The sequence below is a fragment of the Oncorhynchus tshawytscha genome, linkage group LG28 (assembly GCF_018296145.1).
Source record: "Oncorhynchus tshawytscha isolate Ot180627B linkage group LG28, Otsh_v2.0, whole genome shotgun sequence".
Classification (NCBI taxonomy): Eukaryota; Metazoa; Chordata; class Actinopteri; order Salmoniformes; family Salmonidae; genus Oncorhynchus; species Oncorhynchus tshawytscha.
In genome coordinates, this window is record NC_056456.1 from 11,170,342 (window position 1) to 11,188,564 (window position 18,223).

Sequence of the window (18,223 nt, forward strand, 5' to 3'; positions counted from 1 at the left end):
TTCTTCAAAGTAGCCACGCTTTGCCTTGATGACAGCTTTGCACACTCTTGGCATTCTCTCAACCAGCTTCATGTGGTAGTCACCTGGAATGCATTTCAATTAACAGGTGTGCCTTGTAAAAAGTTAATTTGTGGAATTGTTTTCCTTCTTAATGAGCCAATCAGTTGCGTTGTGACAAGGTAGGGGTGGTATACAGAAGAAAGCTCTATTTGGTAAAAGACCAAGTCCATATTATGGCAAGAACAGCTCAAAGAAGCTAAGAGAAACGACAGTCCATCATTACTATAAGACATGAAGGTCAGTCAATCCGGTGAATATCAAGAACTTTGACATTTTCTTCAAGTGCAGTCGCAAAAACCATCAAGTGCTCTGATGAAACTGGCTCTCATGAGGACCGCCACAGGAAAAGAAGGATACATTCACTTGAGTTAACTTTACTTGAGATTGCAGCCCAAATAAATGCTTCAGACACATCTCAACATCAACTGTTCAGTGGACTTCATGGTCAAACGGCTGCAAAGAAACCATTACTAAAGGACACGAATAAAAAGGAGACCGGTGGAAATCTGGAGTCCAAATTTGAGATTTTTGGTTCTAACCGCCGTGTCTTTGTGAGACGCAGAGTAGGTGAACAGATGATCTCTGCATGTGTGGTTCCCACCGTGAAGCATAGAGTAGGAGGTGTGATGGTGTGGGGATGCTTTGCTGGTGACACTGTCAGTGATATATTTAGAATTCAAGACACACTTAACCAGCATGGCTACCACAGCATTCTGCAGCGATACACCATCCCATCTGATTTGCGCTTAGTCGGACTATCATTTGTTTTTCAACAGGACAATGACCCAAAACACACCTCCAGGCTGTGTAAGGGCTATTTGACCAAGAAGGAGAATGATGGAATGCTACATCAGATGACCTGGCCTCCACATTCAACCGACCTCAACCCAATTGAGATGGTTTGGGATGAGTTGGACAGCAGAATGAAGGAAAAGCAGCCAACAAGTGCTCAGCAAATGCGGGAACTCCTTCAAGACTGTCGGAAAAGCATTCCTCAGGAAGCTGGTTGAGAGAATGCCAAGAGTGCGCAAAGCTGTCATCAAGGCATAGGGTGGCTACTTTAAAGAATATAAAATATAAAATGTATTTTGATTTGTTTTACACTTTTTTGGTAAATACATGAGTCCATAAGCTTTATTTTGTAATTCTGACGTCTTCACTATTACTCTACAATGTAGAAAGGAACACAAGCATTTCGCTACAGCCGTAATAACATCTGCTAAATATGTGTATGCGACCAATAAAATGTGATTTGAAGTTAGCAAAACAATACCATGTAATCAATAGTTAACACTCCCGCTATGGGTCAAGTACAGTTGAAGTGGGAAGTTTACATACACCTTAGCCAAATATATTTAAACTCAGTTTTTCACAATTCCTGACATTTAATCCTAGTAAAAAGTCCCCGTCTTAGGTCAGTTAGAATCACCACTTTATATTAAGAATGTGAAACGTCAGAATAATCGTAGAGATAATGATTTATTTCAGCATTTCTTTCTTTCATCACATTCCCAGTGGGTCATAAGTTTACATACACTCAATTAGTATTTGGTAGGATTGCCTTTAAATTGTTTAACTTGGGTCAAACGTTTCGGGTGGCCTTCCACAAGCTTCCCACAATAAGTTGGGTGAATTTGGGTCTATTCCTGCTGACATAGGTGGTGTAACTGAGTCAGGTTTGTAGGCCTCCTTGCTCGCACACGCTTTTTCAGTTCTGCTCACAGATTTTCTATAGGATTGAAGTCGGGGCTTTGTGATGGCCACTCCAATACCTTGACTTTGTTGTCCTTAATTCTTATGGCTTAGATCCCGCTAACGGGCAGTGAAAGTGCAGGGCGCCAAATTCAAAACAACAGAAATCTCATAATAACAATTCCTCAAACATACAAGTATTTTACACCATTTTAAAGATAAACGTGTTGTTAATCCCACCACAGTGTCCGATTTCAAAAAGGCTTTACAACGAAAGCACACTAAATGATTATGTTAGGTCTGCATCTAGTCACAGAAAAACACATCCATTTTTCCAGCCAAAGAAGGAGTCACAAAAAGCAGAAATAGAGATAGAATTCATCACTAACCTTTGATGATCTTCATCAGATAACACCCATAGGACTTCATGTTACACAATACATGTATGTTTTGTTCGATAAAGTTCATATTTATATCCAAAAATCTCAGTTTACATTGGCACATTACGTTCAGTAATGTTTTGCTTCCAAAACATCCGGTGATTTTGCAGAGAGCCACATCAATATACACAAATACTCATCATAAATGTTGATGAAAATACAAGTGTTATGTTTTAGATAAGCTTCTCCTTAATGCAACCGCTGTGTCAGATTTCAAAAAAGCTTTACCGAAAAAGCACACCATGCAATAATCTGAGTACAGCGCTCAGACAACAAAACAAGCCATCCAGATATCCGCCATGTTGTGGAGTCAACAGAAGTCAGAAATAACTTTAGAAATGTTCACTTACATTTGATGACCTTCATCAGAATACACTCCCAGGAATCCCAGGTCTACAATAAATGTTTGATTTGTTCGATAAAGTCCATTTATGTCCAAATACCAAATCCTTTTTGTTTGCGAGTTTAGTACACAATCCAAACTTACGAGGCACAGGCAAGTCCAGGTGAAAGTTCAGACGAAAAGTCATATTACAGATCGTAGAAACATGTCAAACAAAGTATAGAATCAATCTTTAGTATGTCTTTATCATAAATCTTCAATAATGTTCCAACCGGAGAATTCCTTTGTCTGTAGAAATGATGGAACGCAGGTCCCTCTCACGTGAGTGCTCGTGATCAGCTCATGCCACTCTGGTAGAGCCCTGACTCAATCAGCTCTCATTGAGACTCATCTCAGGTCTCACCTTTTTGCCTCAACTTTGGAAGTATGCTTGGGGTCATTGTCCATTTGGAAGACCCATTTGTGACCAAGCTTTAACTTCCTGACTGATGTCTTGAGATGCTGCTTCAACATATGCACATAATTTTCCATCCTCATGAAGCCATCTATTTTGTGAAGTGCACCAGTCCCTCCTGCAGCAAAGCACCCCCACAACATGATGCTGCCACCCCCGTGCTTCACGGTTGGGATGGTGTTCTTCAGCTTGCAAGCCTTCCCCTTTTTCCTCCAAACATAACAATTGTCATTATGGCCAAACAGTTCTATTTTCATCAGTCTAGAGGACATTTCTCCATGTGCAGTTGCAAACCGTAGTCTGGCTTTTTTATGGCTGTTTTGGAGCAGTGGCTTCTTCCATGCTGAGCGCATATATGTCGATATAGGACTCTTTTACTGTCGATATAGATACTTTTGTACCTGTTTCCTCCAGCATCTTCACAAGGTCCTTTGCTCTTGTTCTGGGATTGATCTGCACTTTTCGCACCAAAGTACGTTCATCTCTAGGAGACAGAGCGCGTCTCCTACCAGAGCGGTATGGCGGCTGCGTGGTCCCATGGTGTTTATACTTCCGTACTACAGTTTGTACAGATGAACGTGGTACCTTCAGGCATTTGGACATTTCTATCCAAGGAAGAACCAGACTTGTGGAGGTCTGCAATTTTTTTTCTGAGGTCTTGGCTGATTTCTTTTGATTTTCACATGATGTCAAGCAAAGAGGCACTGAGTTTGAAGGTAGGCCTTGAAAAAAATCCACAAGTACATCTCCAATTGACTCAAATGATATCAATTGGTCTGTCAGAAGCTTCTAAAGCTATGACATAATTTTCTGGAATTTTCCAAGCTGTTTAAAGGCACAGTCATCTTAGTGTATGTAAACTTCTGAACCACTGGAATTGTGATACAGTGAATTATAAGTGAAATAATCTGTCTGTAAACAATTGCTGGAAAAATGAATTGTGTCATGCACAAAGTAGATGTCCTAACTGACTTGCCAAAACTATAGTTGGCTAACAAGAAATTTGTGAAGTGGTTGAAAAACGAGTTTTAATGACTCCAACCTAAGTGTATGTAAACTTCTGACTTCAACTGTATATGTATATTTTAAAAAGTTGCTAAAACTTTATATTTAAATAAAAAACATTTTAACAGTTTTGGCTCTATTTTATTTCCATGACGGTCTTCATCCATAACCGCCAATGTCACGGATAACCCAATTACCGACACAGCCATAAGCATGACCCTCCCCCATTTTCCTCCACCCATTCTGTACATTTCCATTCATCCCTAATGGATGAGAGTTGTAGTTTACACACTGGGCAGAATTAGGCTAATATCACCAATTACCATGTAAAAACCCACCAGCAGAACCCTCTTCACTCAGGATATCAGTCCCTTTCGGTCAACACAATGAATGAAAATGCATTAGAATTCAATAACAGCAACGGGACCTGTGTGAGTAGTGGGTCCAAGGACCAGGACCAGAGTACCAGGTGTTGTGATGTGGCAGCTCGAGTCTCATGGAAATTTTTTTTTGCCCATTGTAAACAAGCTACCTTGCTAACGTCGTGTAGAGCATGCATCTTGATCTTGGCCCCCTTGAAACGGTTATATTCAAGTCTTGTGAAAGCAAAACGCTTTCTGTAGAATTCTCACAAACGCTCCAGGAAACCGAACCAGGGTACCGAATCTCGTACGCGAAAACGCCCTTAGCGTTTACGAGCTTGCAGGCTGTCAATCACGTAGGGAGGCGGAAGAGGACTCAATAGAAGACTTTCCCATCTGCTTCAGGGACCCTGGGTTGACACCAAAGCCCCCCCAGAACACACAGTAGATTTTAGTGAGGAGACAGGTCCTCGGAGCCTTTTTTAATCACCGCCTTTAATAGTTCACAAACCTTTCCTGACATCTCCTTTGAATACACGTCTTTCTGTTTTTCCTCCTTCAGAAAGTATAATTGAAGGCGGTTGCTGCAGTTTGCTGGATGCCCAGAGACTCTGGCAGTCTGAATACATTCCTGCCAGCTTGAACTGGATTAGCTGAGAAGGAGCAGGAGGGCGACACACAGGGAGAAGGTATAGGGGAACAGAGATGGGGGCGAATGGGAGGGAAGTGAGAGGAGGGGGTGATGGAGAGGGAGGTGAGAGGAGGGAATGCAGGGGGTGGGGGTAGATGCAGAGGGATCGGTATGCATGGCAGAGAGTGTGAGGGACTGAGAAGGGGGGATCGAAGGAGGGAGAGAAAGGGATTGGGAAAAGAGAGAAAGAAGGCGCTGTGGGGATACACACTGCAAAGAGGTTTGAAGAGGGAGGAAGGTGGTTGGGAGCGCGTGCACAAGTGTGCAAGTGGAGAGCGAGAGGCAGTCACCTGTCTGTGGGTCCACAGAGAAGAACTGCTGTCCCTGCACCAGTGTGTACACCAGTCTGGCACTGTTCCCATAGGTTGGGTCGTCAGCATCTGTCGCTGTCACCTGGATTATAGAAGTACCTGAGGGAGGAGGGGAGAAAGCAGAGGAGCGTTAAAACAACATAACACACACACACTCACACACTGACCAGACACAGCGGTACATTAGCACAGCACAACAACCAGAGAGCCAAACACTGACTGACTGACTGACTCCTACCTCTCTCTTTCTCCATCTCCCTCCCTCTCTCTCTCTCTCTCTCTCTCTCTCTTACCCCCCTCACTCTCTTTCGGCAGCAGCGTGACAAATACTTTATTCACTTTCTTTCTCCCCTGCTGCTCACCTTCTTTCTCTCTCGATTATGTCTGTCTCACTTCATTTCTCTTCATCTCCGTCTCCAATTCCCTTTTGCTCCCTCTCTCAATCTCCCTGTCTGTCGGTTGCCCCTCTTGTCTCCCCACTGGCTCCCTCATGTCCTGAATCCCTGCCTTTCCTGACAGATATGGACTTTTTTCCCCACCAAATAAATCAAAGACCGTCAGCTTCATGTGAGAAATTTAAATTGTAGCAAAAAAAGATATGTACAGTTTGGAGAGAAGAACTACGTTTCCCATGGGACACTGGGCTGACAAGCTCTGAGGGTAGAGGGGATTTATGGGAGCAGCTGTTGCTGTTTTCTGACATCAAAGCCCTGACAGTGTCACCGGGAGAGAGAGAGAGAGAGAGAGAGAGAGAGAGAGAGAGAGAGTGAGTGAGGGAAGGAGAGAAAGGGAGGTGAGTGAGGGAGGTAGGTGAGGGAGACAGGTAGGCGAGGGAGAAACTGGGTCTGACTACTGATCTAGCACAGGTAGTTAACAGGCATAGGGAAGGCAAATGGAAGATGGAGAGAGAAAGGAAGGGCGAGAGGAGCAATTGTTTTGATGCACGCAGCAGTACAAGAATGATCAGATAGACCGATCAAACAAGTTTGACTGGTGAGTTTGACGGAACAAGCACAAGAGAGAGAGAAACCTATTGATATGCAGCCTGCTAAAACACAGTCACAATTTGGAGTGATGATGCATTCAGACTGAGATGTATTACCAGTGAACGGCTACTGTGTGAATACCATAGTGGATTATTTCCATGTGAAATACTGTAATGCTAAAGTAGTGGTAGAAATCAAATCCTTGTATCCACTTAAAACTAGGCTTAGGGCTGAAATTCATATGACACAATGTGTTTGGAGCAATTAGGGGAGGCAAACTCAATCTCGATTCATAGTGAAAGGAGATGATGAAAGATATCTCAACCAATCTCTTCAGCAGGCTGACGTGGTGTCAGTGTGACTACTATCATTATCCAATTCCATCACCACTGTGGCATTGACGGTGGAAGATATTACCAGTTTTATGTAACAGCTCTTTGATAAGACTCTCACGGCGCCACTATGTGCTAGTCTCGCAGCAACCCACCGTGCATTTTGAAAAACAACTTGGTAAATATTGAATCCCGGGTAAATATTGAAGCCATGATTGACTGAACAACTCAATCTGGGACCAAGCTTTGAAAAGCAAGCACACATCAACATTTTCAAATTATTATTAAAGGAAGCAAATTAAAAAAGACAACGGCTCCCCATGCAGTACCTATGTTGGCCATCTCAGGCACCATGGCACTGTAGGGCCCTTCCTCAAACAGAGGTGGGTTGTCGTTGATGTCCTGCACTCTGATGATGAATGTGGACGAGGGCTCCAGGGCCCGGTCGGTCTGCCGGTCGGTTGCTGTGGCGATGAGGCGGTACTCGTCCTTTTCCTCGCGGTCCAGAGGCTTGGTGACATGGATGTTGCCGGTCTTCTCGTCAATCACAAACACCGCCCCCGCCCCCTCGCCCCTCAGCACGTACTTGGTGCGTCCATCACCTCGGTCCATGTCAGTGTGCAGCTGAGAAAGAGAGGTAGAAGGAGAGAGAGAATGATGTAGAGAGAGCAAGAGGGGTTAACACAAGCTAGAAAATAAAGGAGAACGCATCCAAGAGAAATAAAGGGGATTATACACAGTGCTTGAGGACATGAGTTTGTCTGAGGACGAGAACACTGGAACACATCCAAACAAACACCCTCTCATCTATTCCGATCCATCCATGGGGCAATGGCCATGAACTAGGATAATCATAATCTCAATATCCATAATGATGCACCAGCTCAGCTAGGCCTGCTATTCTCACAAACAGTTGTCTCTGAAAGCTCATCAAACTGTGAAATACAGTTCTATACCGTTGCAACAATGAATGAAAGTAGGATTTTAGCAGATATTAAGTTGAGGCCTAATCAATTATTCCCCAACTATTGAGGAGGACCAGGTGTGGCAGGGGGTACATGCTGTATTGTTCCTGACTGCTGCTGGTTTATTGGATCAGCCCTGGCTGGTTGGTGGCTGGGGCTCTCTCAAGCGGAGCGGGGTAATAGCAGAATAGGCCCTCCATCTCCCCCTCAACGGTTTGCCTGGCCCTGCTCAGGGGATGCACTCCACACATCAGCATTCATTCTCATTACCGCTCAAACGTGGACGGAATAGGAACCCTGATAAAAGAGTGCAAAATTAGCCCCTACTCCAAAAAAGTGTGACATTGTGAGAAAAGTGCGAGTGGGGAGCGCTTGGAAGCATCGTTGCGCGGCAACAGCTAAGCACATTTGCTAAACGAAATGAAAATGGATACTCTGATTCTAAATATTCATTAGGTTTTACAGAATCCCATTTCAAGGAGAACAATTGTATAGATGTATGACCTCCCAGGAGGTAAACAATTCACATGGATGTTGACAAGACTGTTTGCGCCTGTAAACCAAATATAACCTTTTTCTAAGTTTCCACTGTCTGCAAAGTTGAGCTGAACAATTCTATATGCATTATGTTTCCATATATTTGACCATTCCTCCTTCCACAACAGAGGGTAACACTCTTAGTACTATTACCACTCTATTCCAGGAATTACTAATTAATTCTATGTAAATTACAATGTCTACAAATAAATTGGCAGGCAGTGAAGCGATTTCGTGGGAAGGGTGCCGGATTGAGACCCGCAAATAGACCTGAGTCACCACATGGCAGCTGGCCTTGGGGTCCTTTAAGGTTGTCACGGATACTGCCCTTGCAGTACATCCGGTATTAGTTATTTGGGGAATCTTAACTTGGAGGACTTCTATCTTCATCCTGGATGTTTTGGGTTGGCCCGCCTGGTCTGCACACCAGTGGAGGCTGCTGAGGGGAGGACGGCTCATAATAATGGCTGGAACGGGAGCATATGGAATGGCGTGGAAACCATGTGTTTGATGTATTTGATACCGTTCCATCCGTTCTGCTCCAGCCAATAGCACGAGCCCGTCCTCCCCAATTAAGATGCCACCAGCCTCCTGTGCGGCACACTCAACTGGTCAAGACCACCAGAAGTGAAGGTTTCACACTCACAAAACTAAACACATTCAGGGATCTTAACGAAGGGGTCGTTAACGGCCTTAACGACGTGGCTTAACGAGGGGACTTAACGAGGCCCTTAATGAAGCTCCTGCCATCATTACCACAGTGAGTGGTGTCTGTGATGACAAAAGGCCGGCCAATCTCTGGCCCGGGAGGTGAGGAGAAGAGTCCTCTCAAGATGTGCCCTCTAACCTGGCCGTCACTGATCAACACACAGCACTGTATATGGTACAACACAGGGCCCTCCATAACACCATCTAACCTGTCGGCCACTGTTCAACACACACCATTATTTGGTACAACACTGGGCCCTCCATAACACCATCTAACCTGTCGGCCACTGTTCAACACACAGCATTATTTGGTACAACACAGGGCCCTCCATAACACCATCTAACCTGTCCGCCACTGTTCAACACACAGCATTATATGGTACAACACTGGGCCCTCCATAACACCATCTAACCTGTCCGCCACTGTTCAACACACAGCATTATATGGTACAACACTGGGCCCTCCATAACACCATCTAACCTGTCAGCCACTGTTCAACACACAGCATTATTTGGTACAACACAGGGCCCTCCATAACACCATCTAACCTGTCGGCCACTGTTCAACACACACCATTATTTGGTACAACACTGGGCCCTCCATAACACCATCTAACCTGTCGGCCACTGTTCAACACACAGCATTATTTGGTACAACACAGGGCCCTCCATAACACCATCTAACCTGTCGGCCACTGTTCAACACACAGCATTATTTGGTACAACACAGGGCCCTCCATAACACCATCTAACCTGTCGGCCACTGTTCAACACACAGCATTATTTGGTACAACACAGGGCCCTCCATAACACCATCTAACCTGTCGGCCACTGTTCAACACACAGCATTATATGGTACAACACTGGGCCCTCCATAACACCATCTAACCTGTCGGCCACTGTTCAACACACACCATTATTTGGTACAACACTGGGCCCTCCATAACACCATCTAACCTGTCGGCCACTGTTCAACACACACCATTATTTGGTACAACACTGGGCCCTCCATAACACCATCTAACCTGTCGGCCACTGTTCAACACACACCATTATTTGGTACAACACTGGGCCCTCCATAACACCATCTAACCTGTCGGCCACTGTTCAACACACAGCATTATTTGGTACAACACAGGGCCCTCCATAACACCATCTAACCTGTCCGCCACTGTTCAACACACAGTATTATTTGGTACAACACTGGGCCCTCCATAACACCATCTAACCTGTCAGCCACTGTTCAACACACAGCATTATTTGGTACAACACTGGGCCCTCCATAACACCATCTAACCTGTCGGCCACTGTTCAACACACAGCATTATATGGTACAACACAGGGCCCTCCATAACACCATCTAACCTGTCTTCATAACATTAACCATTAGCTTTATATGGACTCCCGTTAACTCGCATACCTTTCATTCAACCAATAACAGCATAGATGAATGATCTCATCTAACATTACAGTACAACAACAACTACGCTATCATGTAGTACACGTACCTATTGACATTCACCACGACCAATAACGCCCCTTGACTTCCACTGTAAGAGCCCAAAACAGCCAGCTGCTTCATCAAATCCATTGAAAAAATGAAAAAAACCAGTCATCCACGGACCACATCAGAGAAATCACCAAACTCACCACAGTATCACCTGCCAGAGTAATCAGACTCGGACTTCAGCAGTGGCAGTACTGACTGAGGCGCCTGCTACTGTGTATGCAAACCTTGGCTCCCAGACCCCTAAATCACTTAAATTACTTATATTATGATAAGGTAATATGCTTATACTCATATACTCAATTTCACATTTTTGCAATAACCATACATCATATACCACAGAAAAAGCACTCCGTGTCAACCTCTAAATCACTTAAATAACTTATAGCCGTATACTCAATATCACATTTCTGCCTCACAATAAATCATAAAAACACAAGAAGTAAGAAAATCCACTTTGCATCTGCGCATTAGGCTAATGAATATGTTTTCCTCAGCACACATTCTGGGGGGGGTGTAAGGAGAAAGCATGGTTATGGGAAATTGGTGTTGACTCAAGGAAAAGAGCAATAGCCTCCAGTGGCACGGGGGACTCGAGGCATCATTCCACCACACAGGGACAACTGTAGTGGGAGGTTCCATCCCCATCACACCAGGGAGAAGAATCAAAGGCTTTGGAGACAGCGTGAGGGAGGATATGCCTAGATCTTCAACTACATTGTGGAGAATGGTCTCCTCGTGCACTGTTTGGTGGACTACCACTGTACACATCATGACTTCAAAGAGCCAGGGTCCCATGATCGATGTATACCAAGTGTCTAGACGTCTAGGGCTGTTTCCGTGCCGTTCATACCAACCCACTCCTTTCGTGTCCTCGGGGGGGGGGGGAGTCAACAAGGGCATAGGGGAGAAGGGCACGGTATCAATTTGGGATGTGGCCAGCAACTTCACTTCAGAGCCAACTTTATAAACTAGCCTTGTGGCTAAATACAGAATGTGCTCGGAGCCATGTTTTAGACAGCCTCTAAGTGTGTCTTTCTTACCCTTGCAGGACACATCAAAGTGTAACTATGCCAGAAATGAAACACAGTGCTCCTGCTCCAGTGTGTTGCGTGGCCTGGCTGGCCAAAGAACTAATCTTAAAGACACTTGTCTAATGACAGAGGGTCAGACGGGTCTTCACCCCAGATCACCCTCCAGCTGGCAGGCCCCAGGGCCGGGACTGTGAGCCACGGCTCAGCCACGTATATGGCTCAACCACAGCCTTCCCCACCCCCCTTCCACCCTTTCTACCCCCTCCCCCCAGCACCTGCAGCCTGAGGAAACAGCTGAGTGCGGGCCAGGGCTCTGGAGCCATGACAGGGGCCAAGAGAGAAGAGGCCTAATCTACCCAGTGACACATAATTAAAGTCAACACTATCAGACGAGATGCTGTGAGAGAGAGTCTGATCATCATCGGACGCTTTATCCCAGCTGGATACTCCAGATAACCAGCTGGCCCAGAGGGGTAGAGCTCTGGTCTGTTACTTAGCCACAACCCCCCCCGTCCCCTCCCCGTACGGCCTCATACAATCACACCATAGATTTGGGTTCAGTAAAAATACCAAGGAAACTCCCCTCACCGGATTTACACTTGGCTTCTGTCATTTTTTGGGGTCTGGTTTCTTTCTGATCTTTCTCTCTAAGTGTCAACAGAACAGCAGGTATGGGGTCAATCGTGTGCCTTGTGAGCAAGATTGATTCCAGCCTTGTGTTTGGCCTGTATTGGAGTCTTTATATAATGTGGTTGTGTTGTGGACAGTTTGTCCTGGTCTGTTGTGATCTAATTCAGTCCTGTGTTAGTGGTTTTGCAGCAACATGCCCCCCCCACCCCCACTTTGGCCAACATTTATTATTCATCAGTATTATTACCAGACCTTATCACCACAAGCCTCTTTATACATACTGTTATTATTCCCTGCCATCATGATAGTTTATTCACAACAAAACTGATTTTAGCTTTTAGCTCTAGACTACGCAAATCCTGCTTTTGATTATCATAATCAGCTGATATATGAGAGAGAACCGTGTGGTGCTCAGTGCAGATCGTTTTGTATCGCCCAATGCCCATTCTGATGATGTATACTCCACATCATATTTTTAGCAGGAGGGCAAGTGGCAACGTGGGAAAAGGCCACCGGAGGCCTACTGTAATTCACGTCTGTACATTTAAAGGGCAAATCGCCCACATATATGCCACCGCGTGCCACTGCCAAGAGGACTACTCCTTGCCAATGGGATTTTAGAGAGAGCAGAGGGGAATAGAAAAAAATGGGTCTTGAAGCACTGTTTGAATGTTTGAATGTTTTCCCAATCATTTTGCATGAATCTGTTTGTGTGCATTGTGTGCATTGTGTGCATTGTGTGCATTGGTGCATTTGTGTATTTTTGCATTGCATGTACAGCAAATGAGCGTGTGGATCTGTATGTTGGTTATGCACCCATGCTTGTGTGTGTGTGTGTGTGTGTGTGTGTGTGTGTGTGCGTGCGTGCGTGCGTGCGTGCGTGCGTGCGTGCACGTAGAGAGATGGGCACAGTGCCCTATCCCTCCCCTCCGACCCGACCCAACTCACTGGCCTCCTTCAGGGGCACTGGGGGAAGTGGAGCGGATGGCCATGCAGTCTCACTCTCAGCTCAGAGGCCAGTGAATAAATATTAGCTCAAGGTCACGAGCTGCACTCACACCGGGCCATGCATAATCAGGAGTTCACCCCAGCTAGGGCCTTCACTTCATATAATCACGGCTTTACCCACGCGGTGGGTTTAATTTGATCAAATCGCTGAGTTTAACCTGAATATGCTGTTAGTTCCATAATAGCACAATTAACCCTCATGTGGGTTCAACTGTATAATAACATGGCGCACCTGTTTAACAAACCATATCACATGCTTGTGTACTTAAGTCACTATTTCACCTCCATACATATCTTACTGTACGTTATATTCGATAAATGTGCTTTATGTATATTTCATACTGTACATGTTAATGGTACGACATTCTGGTCCCGGTTGAAATGTATGTAATCAGTGGGTTATCTTGAGGTAGAATGGTGTTACACCATGACGGGTATCATTGTGAGTTTCTCCTGGTAAAATACTCCCTTCTCAACATTAGAGACTTAGCTATGGTAATGCTTTAAATTCATACACTCACTTTGCAAATTTGCTGGACATTATTCTGAGATTAAACACAAGCTATAAAAAGAGAAAGGAGAGCAGAACAAAGGAAAGGCAGGCTTTTGTATTTCACCTTTAATAGACTCCACAGTTTCTCCTCACGCTCTCTCCCTTTCTCTCTCTCACGCTCCCCTCTCTCTCTCTCACGCTCCCCTCTCTCTCTCTCACGCTCTCTCCCTTTCTCTCTCTCACGCTCTCTCCCTTTCTCTCTCTCACGCTCTCTCCCTTTCTCTCTCTCCGCTCCCACTCAGCACAGAAGTTGTTTGAATTTGCTCTCCACGGGGTTTTTTAATATTAAACCACACACTCTCTCTCTCTCTCTCTCTCTCTCTCGTTTGCTCCACTCCCTCTCCCCTGCCTCCTTCCTTTATTCTCACCATGCACGCTGCCTCTTCCTCTTTCCTTACTTTTCCTCCTTTACAGCGTCTCTCCTCTGGTCTCCTCTGGTCTCCACCCTCTCTGTCTGGCTGAGTAGGGTTGATAGACTGTGAGGGTCAACTCTAGAACGTGCCCCCGCTCCTTTCTTTTATCCTCACGTGCTCTTCCGCTCTGTTAGTTGTACGCCATTAACCTTTACACACTTTCTTCCCTCATTTTCCCCTCTCTGCATTATCCTCTCTGCTTCCTTCTCTCCATCCCTCTATTCCCCTCTCTCCATCCCTCCTTTCCCCTCTCTCCATCCCTCCTTTCCCCTGTCTCCATCCCTCCTTTCCATCCCTCCATTCCCCTCTCTCCATCCCTCCTTTCCCCTCTCTCCATCCCTCCATTCGACCCTTTCTGGTCTCCAAATCTGTCTTCGCCCCAGTCCCATTCCACCGGCCCTTGATCCCCCCCCCACCTCTCTTTCCTTCTCTCGCTCCCTTCCTGCCTCCTTTATCTCTCTCGCTCTCTCTCCCTCCCTCCATCTTCCTCCTCTGTCTCTAATTGCTCTCTCGCCCCTGCTGTGCTTCAGCCCCGAGGCTAAATGACATTCCCAGGGAGAGAGGAAACGTAAAGAAAACACAAAGCAGTTTGGAATGAGACATTTTAGGATTATTATTGATGAGCTTCTTGCCAGCAGGTGCGTGCTGTAACTGTTGCCCCCCTACGAGCTCCTCTTCTCTTTAACTCCCCTGCTTTCTCTCTTTCTTTTCCTCGCACTTTGCGCATAATGAGCTCCTTGTACATGCGTATAATTGTGTTTCGTGACTTTGTAGGGGCATTTGTGACCTATTTGTGTGCGTGCGTGCGAGTGCAGGCGTGCGTCTGAGTGCACAGCGGCTGCTGAGTTAAACCAACATGTTGGTCTCCATTTAAGGGAAAAGGAGGAGATGGTCCCCCGCTCACGGCCAAGGAGCCAATGAACAAAGAGCTGTGAAACACTGAGTTCCAGAGAACCACACAGCCCTGCGAAACCCCCCGCGACAGCCACCAAATACCACCGCCAACACAACAAAGACTACTACCCCCTGCCCTCACAAGACATATGAAACACTACTACCGCCGTCGACATATAACGCACTTAAAACCGCCTCTCTCAATCCCGATTGGTTCTCATCTTATGGAAATGCAGAAATGTTATACAAATCCAATTAGATAAAGATTCAGAGTGTGTTCATGAAGATCCCTTTTAAGATAATATTTTTTTTTACAGACAGATCAGTTCAGAGTGTTGCGTGTGCATGGAGAGTATTATGATCTAGGTAGGTTGTTTTGGGGGACAGGGATCATATAAATACTGATCAAATCTAACCAGACCATCTCCTATTTCGCCCCTGGTTTAACAATGACGCCCATCCAGACAGCTAGAGGGTTTTGAGTCCTGCAGGTGAACGACAGCTCAGGCAGCGGAGATAGAATATGCACTGGGCTCAGCAAATAAATACTTTTGAAATGCCATTTCAGCTTAGTGAGGCTCCCACAGAGAGAGGAGAGCAGTGTTAGAGTTCACTCGAGCACTACCGAGGCAAACACAAACCTTTGCTACACGCCTATCCACTCTGCATTCTGTCAGTACTCTGTTTCCCCCTTGGCACTGTTAGAATCTTAAAAACCCCATTATGGAACATGTGATGACAACGTCAATGAAATCCATCATTATCACATGGTTGAGATGCTGGCTCCACCAGATGCACATAGACATCCAGCGCTGTGCTGTGTACAGACTTTCTGTCCTCAAGGTACTGTGGCGTTAACCATGTTTAATGTTACAACAATCAATGTTTGGGGCATGAGTTATATATGTGGGGTCTGAAATGATTGACTCCCTTGATAAAGATGGGCAAAAAATGACAGTGTAAAAAAAGAAGAAGATTCAAATACTGAGCATTATTGAATGCTTGAAAAAAAATGGGAAATGATATTATTTTATCCTAATACAATTGCTCATAGAAAGAGATTTTGTTTAAGAGGCACTATCTAGTTTTCGACGCCAAACCCACCACTGGCGTGCGTGGCCAAAGAGCTCTGTTTCCACGTCATCCAACAAATGTAACCACCTGGAGTTTGCTAAACTGCATTGGCACTTGGATTTGAAACTGGTGCTTTGGTCAGATGACATGAAAATAGAGCTCTTTGGCCACGGTGGTGGGTTTGCCGTCGAAATGACAATGCATAAACACAAAAGGACCCCATACCTACTGTAAATTAAGGAGAATTAAATTCATGAACTTTACCCAGTAACAGGACAAAAACCTAGATTTCTCTGCTAGGAGGCTGAAACATGGCCTTAATTGGATCTTCCAGGTGGACAATAACCTGGATTTCTCTGCTAGGAGGCTGAAACATGGCCTTAATTGGATCTTCCAGGTGGACAATAACCTGGATTTCTCTGCTAGGAGGCTGAAACATGGCCTTAATTGGATCTTCCAGGTGGACAATAACCTGGATTTCTATGCTAGGAGGCTGAAACATGGCCTTAATTGGATCTTCCAGGTGGACAATAACCTGGATTTCTCTGCTAGGAGGCTGAAACATGGCCTTAATTGGATCTTCCAGGTGGACAATAACCTGGATTTCTCTCCTAGGAGGCTGAAACATGGCCTTAATTGGATCTTCCAGGTGGACAATAACAGCAAGCACACTTCAAAATCCACAAAGAAATGGTTAATTGGCCACAAAATAAACATTTTGCAATGGCTATTTCACTCTCCGGACTTGAAAACCATTGAAAACATCTGGTTTGAATTGAAGAGGGCAGTTCATAAGCACAGACGAAGGATATCAAGGATTAGGAAGGATTCTGTATGGAGAAATAGTCTAAGATTACTCCCAATGTGTTCTCCAACTCAGTGCTGTTATCTTCACAATCATTTTGACCCCTAACTTTTTGAGAGAAAAAAAGTATTACTTGTTAAACAAAATCTCCTCCTTTGATCAATTGTATTCGTATAAAATAGTATAATTTGCCAATTTCTTTGAGCATACAATATAGCTCAGTATTTGAATGATTTATTTTATGCAGTATTTTTTTGCTCATGTTTATCAAGGGTGTCAGTCATTACAGATCCTCCTGTATATAGCAATATATAGTAATATGTGTGTGTGTGTTTGCGTTTATGTGTGTGTGTGTGTGTGTGTGTGTGTGTGTGTGTGTGTGTGTGTGTGTGTGTGTGTGTGTCTTTGACGGCTAAAACCTTGAACTGCAACGCATCTGGCACAAGCACCGGCTGTCTATACAGTATATCCGTCATCACAGTCTCCATCATCGAACCATGATCATCTCTCTAATTAAGGAGACGCAAAGCATCATGTCCCCATTGATCTTCAGTGTGTTGCAGCTGAGCCTGCAGCCTGTACAGCCTGTAGCCTATACTGGGCCAGAGTAGGAAGGTGAAACATTCATACGTATTAAGATGTATAAAAGCATTATGCATGTATGTACAGCTCTGATACACTCTGAAATGAATGACACACACACTCACACACACACACACACACACACATACACGAAAACACACCCAATTGGTGTTCTGGGAGGACTCCATGTGTCAGCGATATCATATGGCGCATGTGTGGTCTGGCTGTGTTCCCTCATAGAGCTCAATACAATCTGCAGGCGTAAATACCTGCTCACCAGAGCATATTGGAACTAATGACTTACAATGCTGGCCATCTGTACCACTGGACATTCAGCTCCTGCATTCTGTCCTTGCCCGTTCTGTATCAATTTGGGCAATTTGTCATCCATCATACATCATGTCCTGGAAGGCCTGATTGAGGTGCCCATATTAAGCATTTCCTAATAGTCAGTAGGCTACTTACAGACTCCGGACTGAGTCGGAGAGGGCCCCTGCCTGACAGTCTGTACAGAAAGATATAAACCGTGAAGCAATTTGGCCTAAGCGTTTGTAAAATAGGATCTGCAGACAGGGAGACATTTCCCACAGAGCGGGGCTTCTTCCCCCCTCTCTCTTTTTCCCTCAGTGCTGTCAGACAGCCCGCAGCACTCACACAGAATCATTACTATTCATTTACTCAGCAAACTGGCCACAGTGACTTATACATTAGCCATCTTACACTGCAGCGTATCAACACAGTGCAACTCTAAGGTTAAGTACAGCGAGAGCTTGGGTATGCTCATGTCCAGCCAACATGGCCTAAGTCACATCCACAGTAGTCTTTGGAAACCAATGG

General features: G+C 45.1%; 1 protein-coding gene across 2 annotated transcripts in view; it reads right to left on the bottom strand.

Moving 5' to 3' along the window:
* LOC112226696 overlaps positions 1–18,223 on the bottom strand; it is a 128,506-nt gene that overhangs the window by 55,589 nt on the left and 54,694 nt on the right. For both annotated transcript variants that reach the window (XM_024391184.2, XM_024391185.2), the window contains exons 3-4: positions 7,006–7,300; positions 5,338–5,457 (exon numbers count right to left, since the gene is read on the bottom strand). In XM_024391184.2, coding sequence (XP_024246952.1) covers positions 5,338–5,457; positions 7,006–7,300 — 415 coding nt within the window. The remainder of the gene's footprint in view (positions 1–5,337; positions 5,458–7,005; positions 7,301–18,223) is intronic.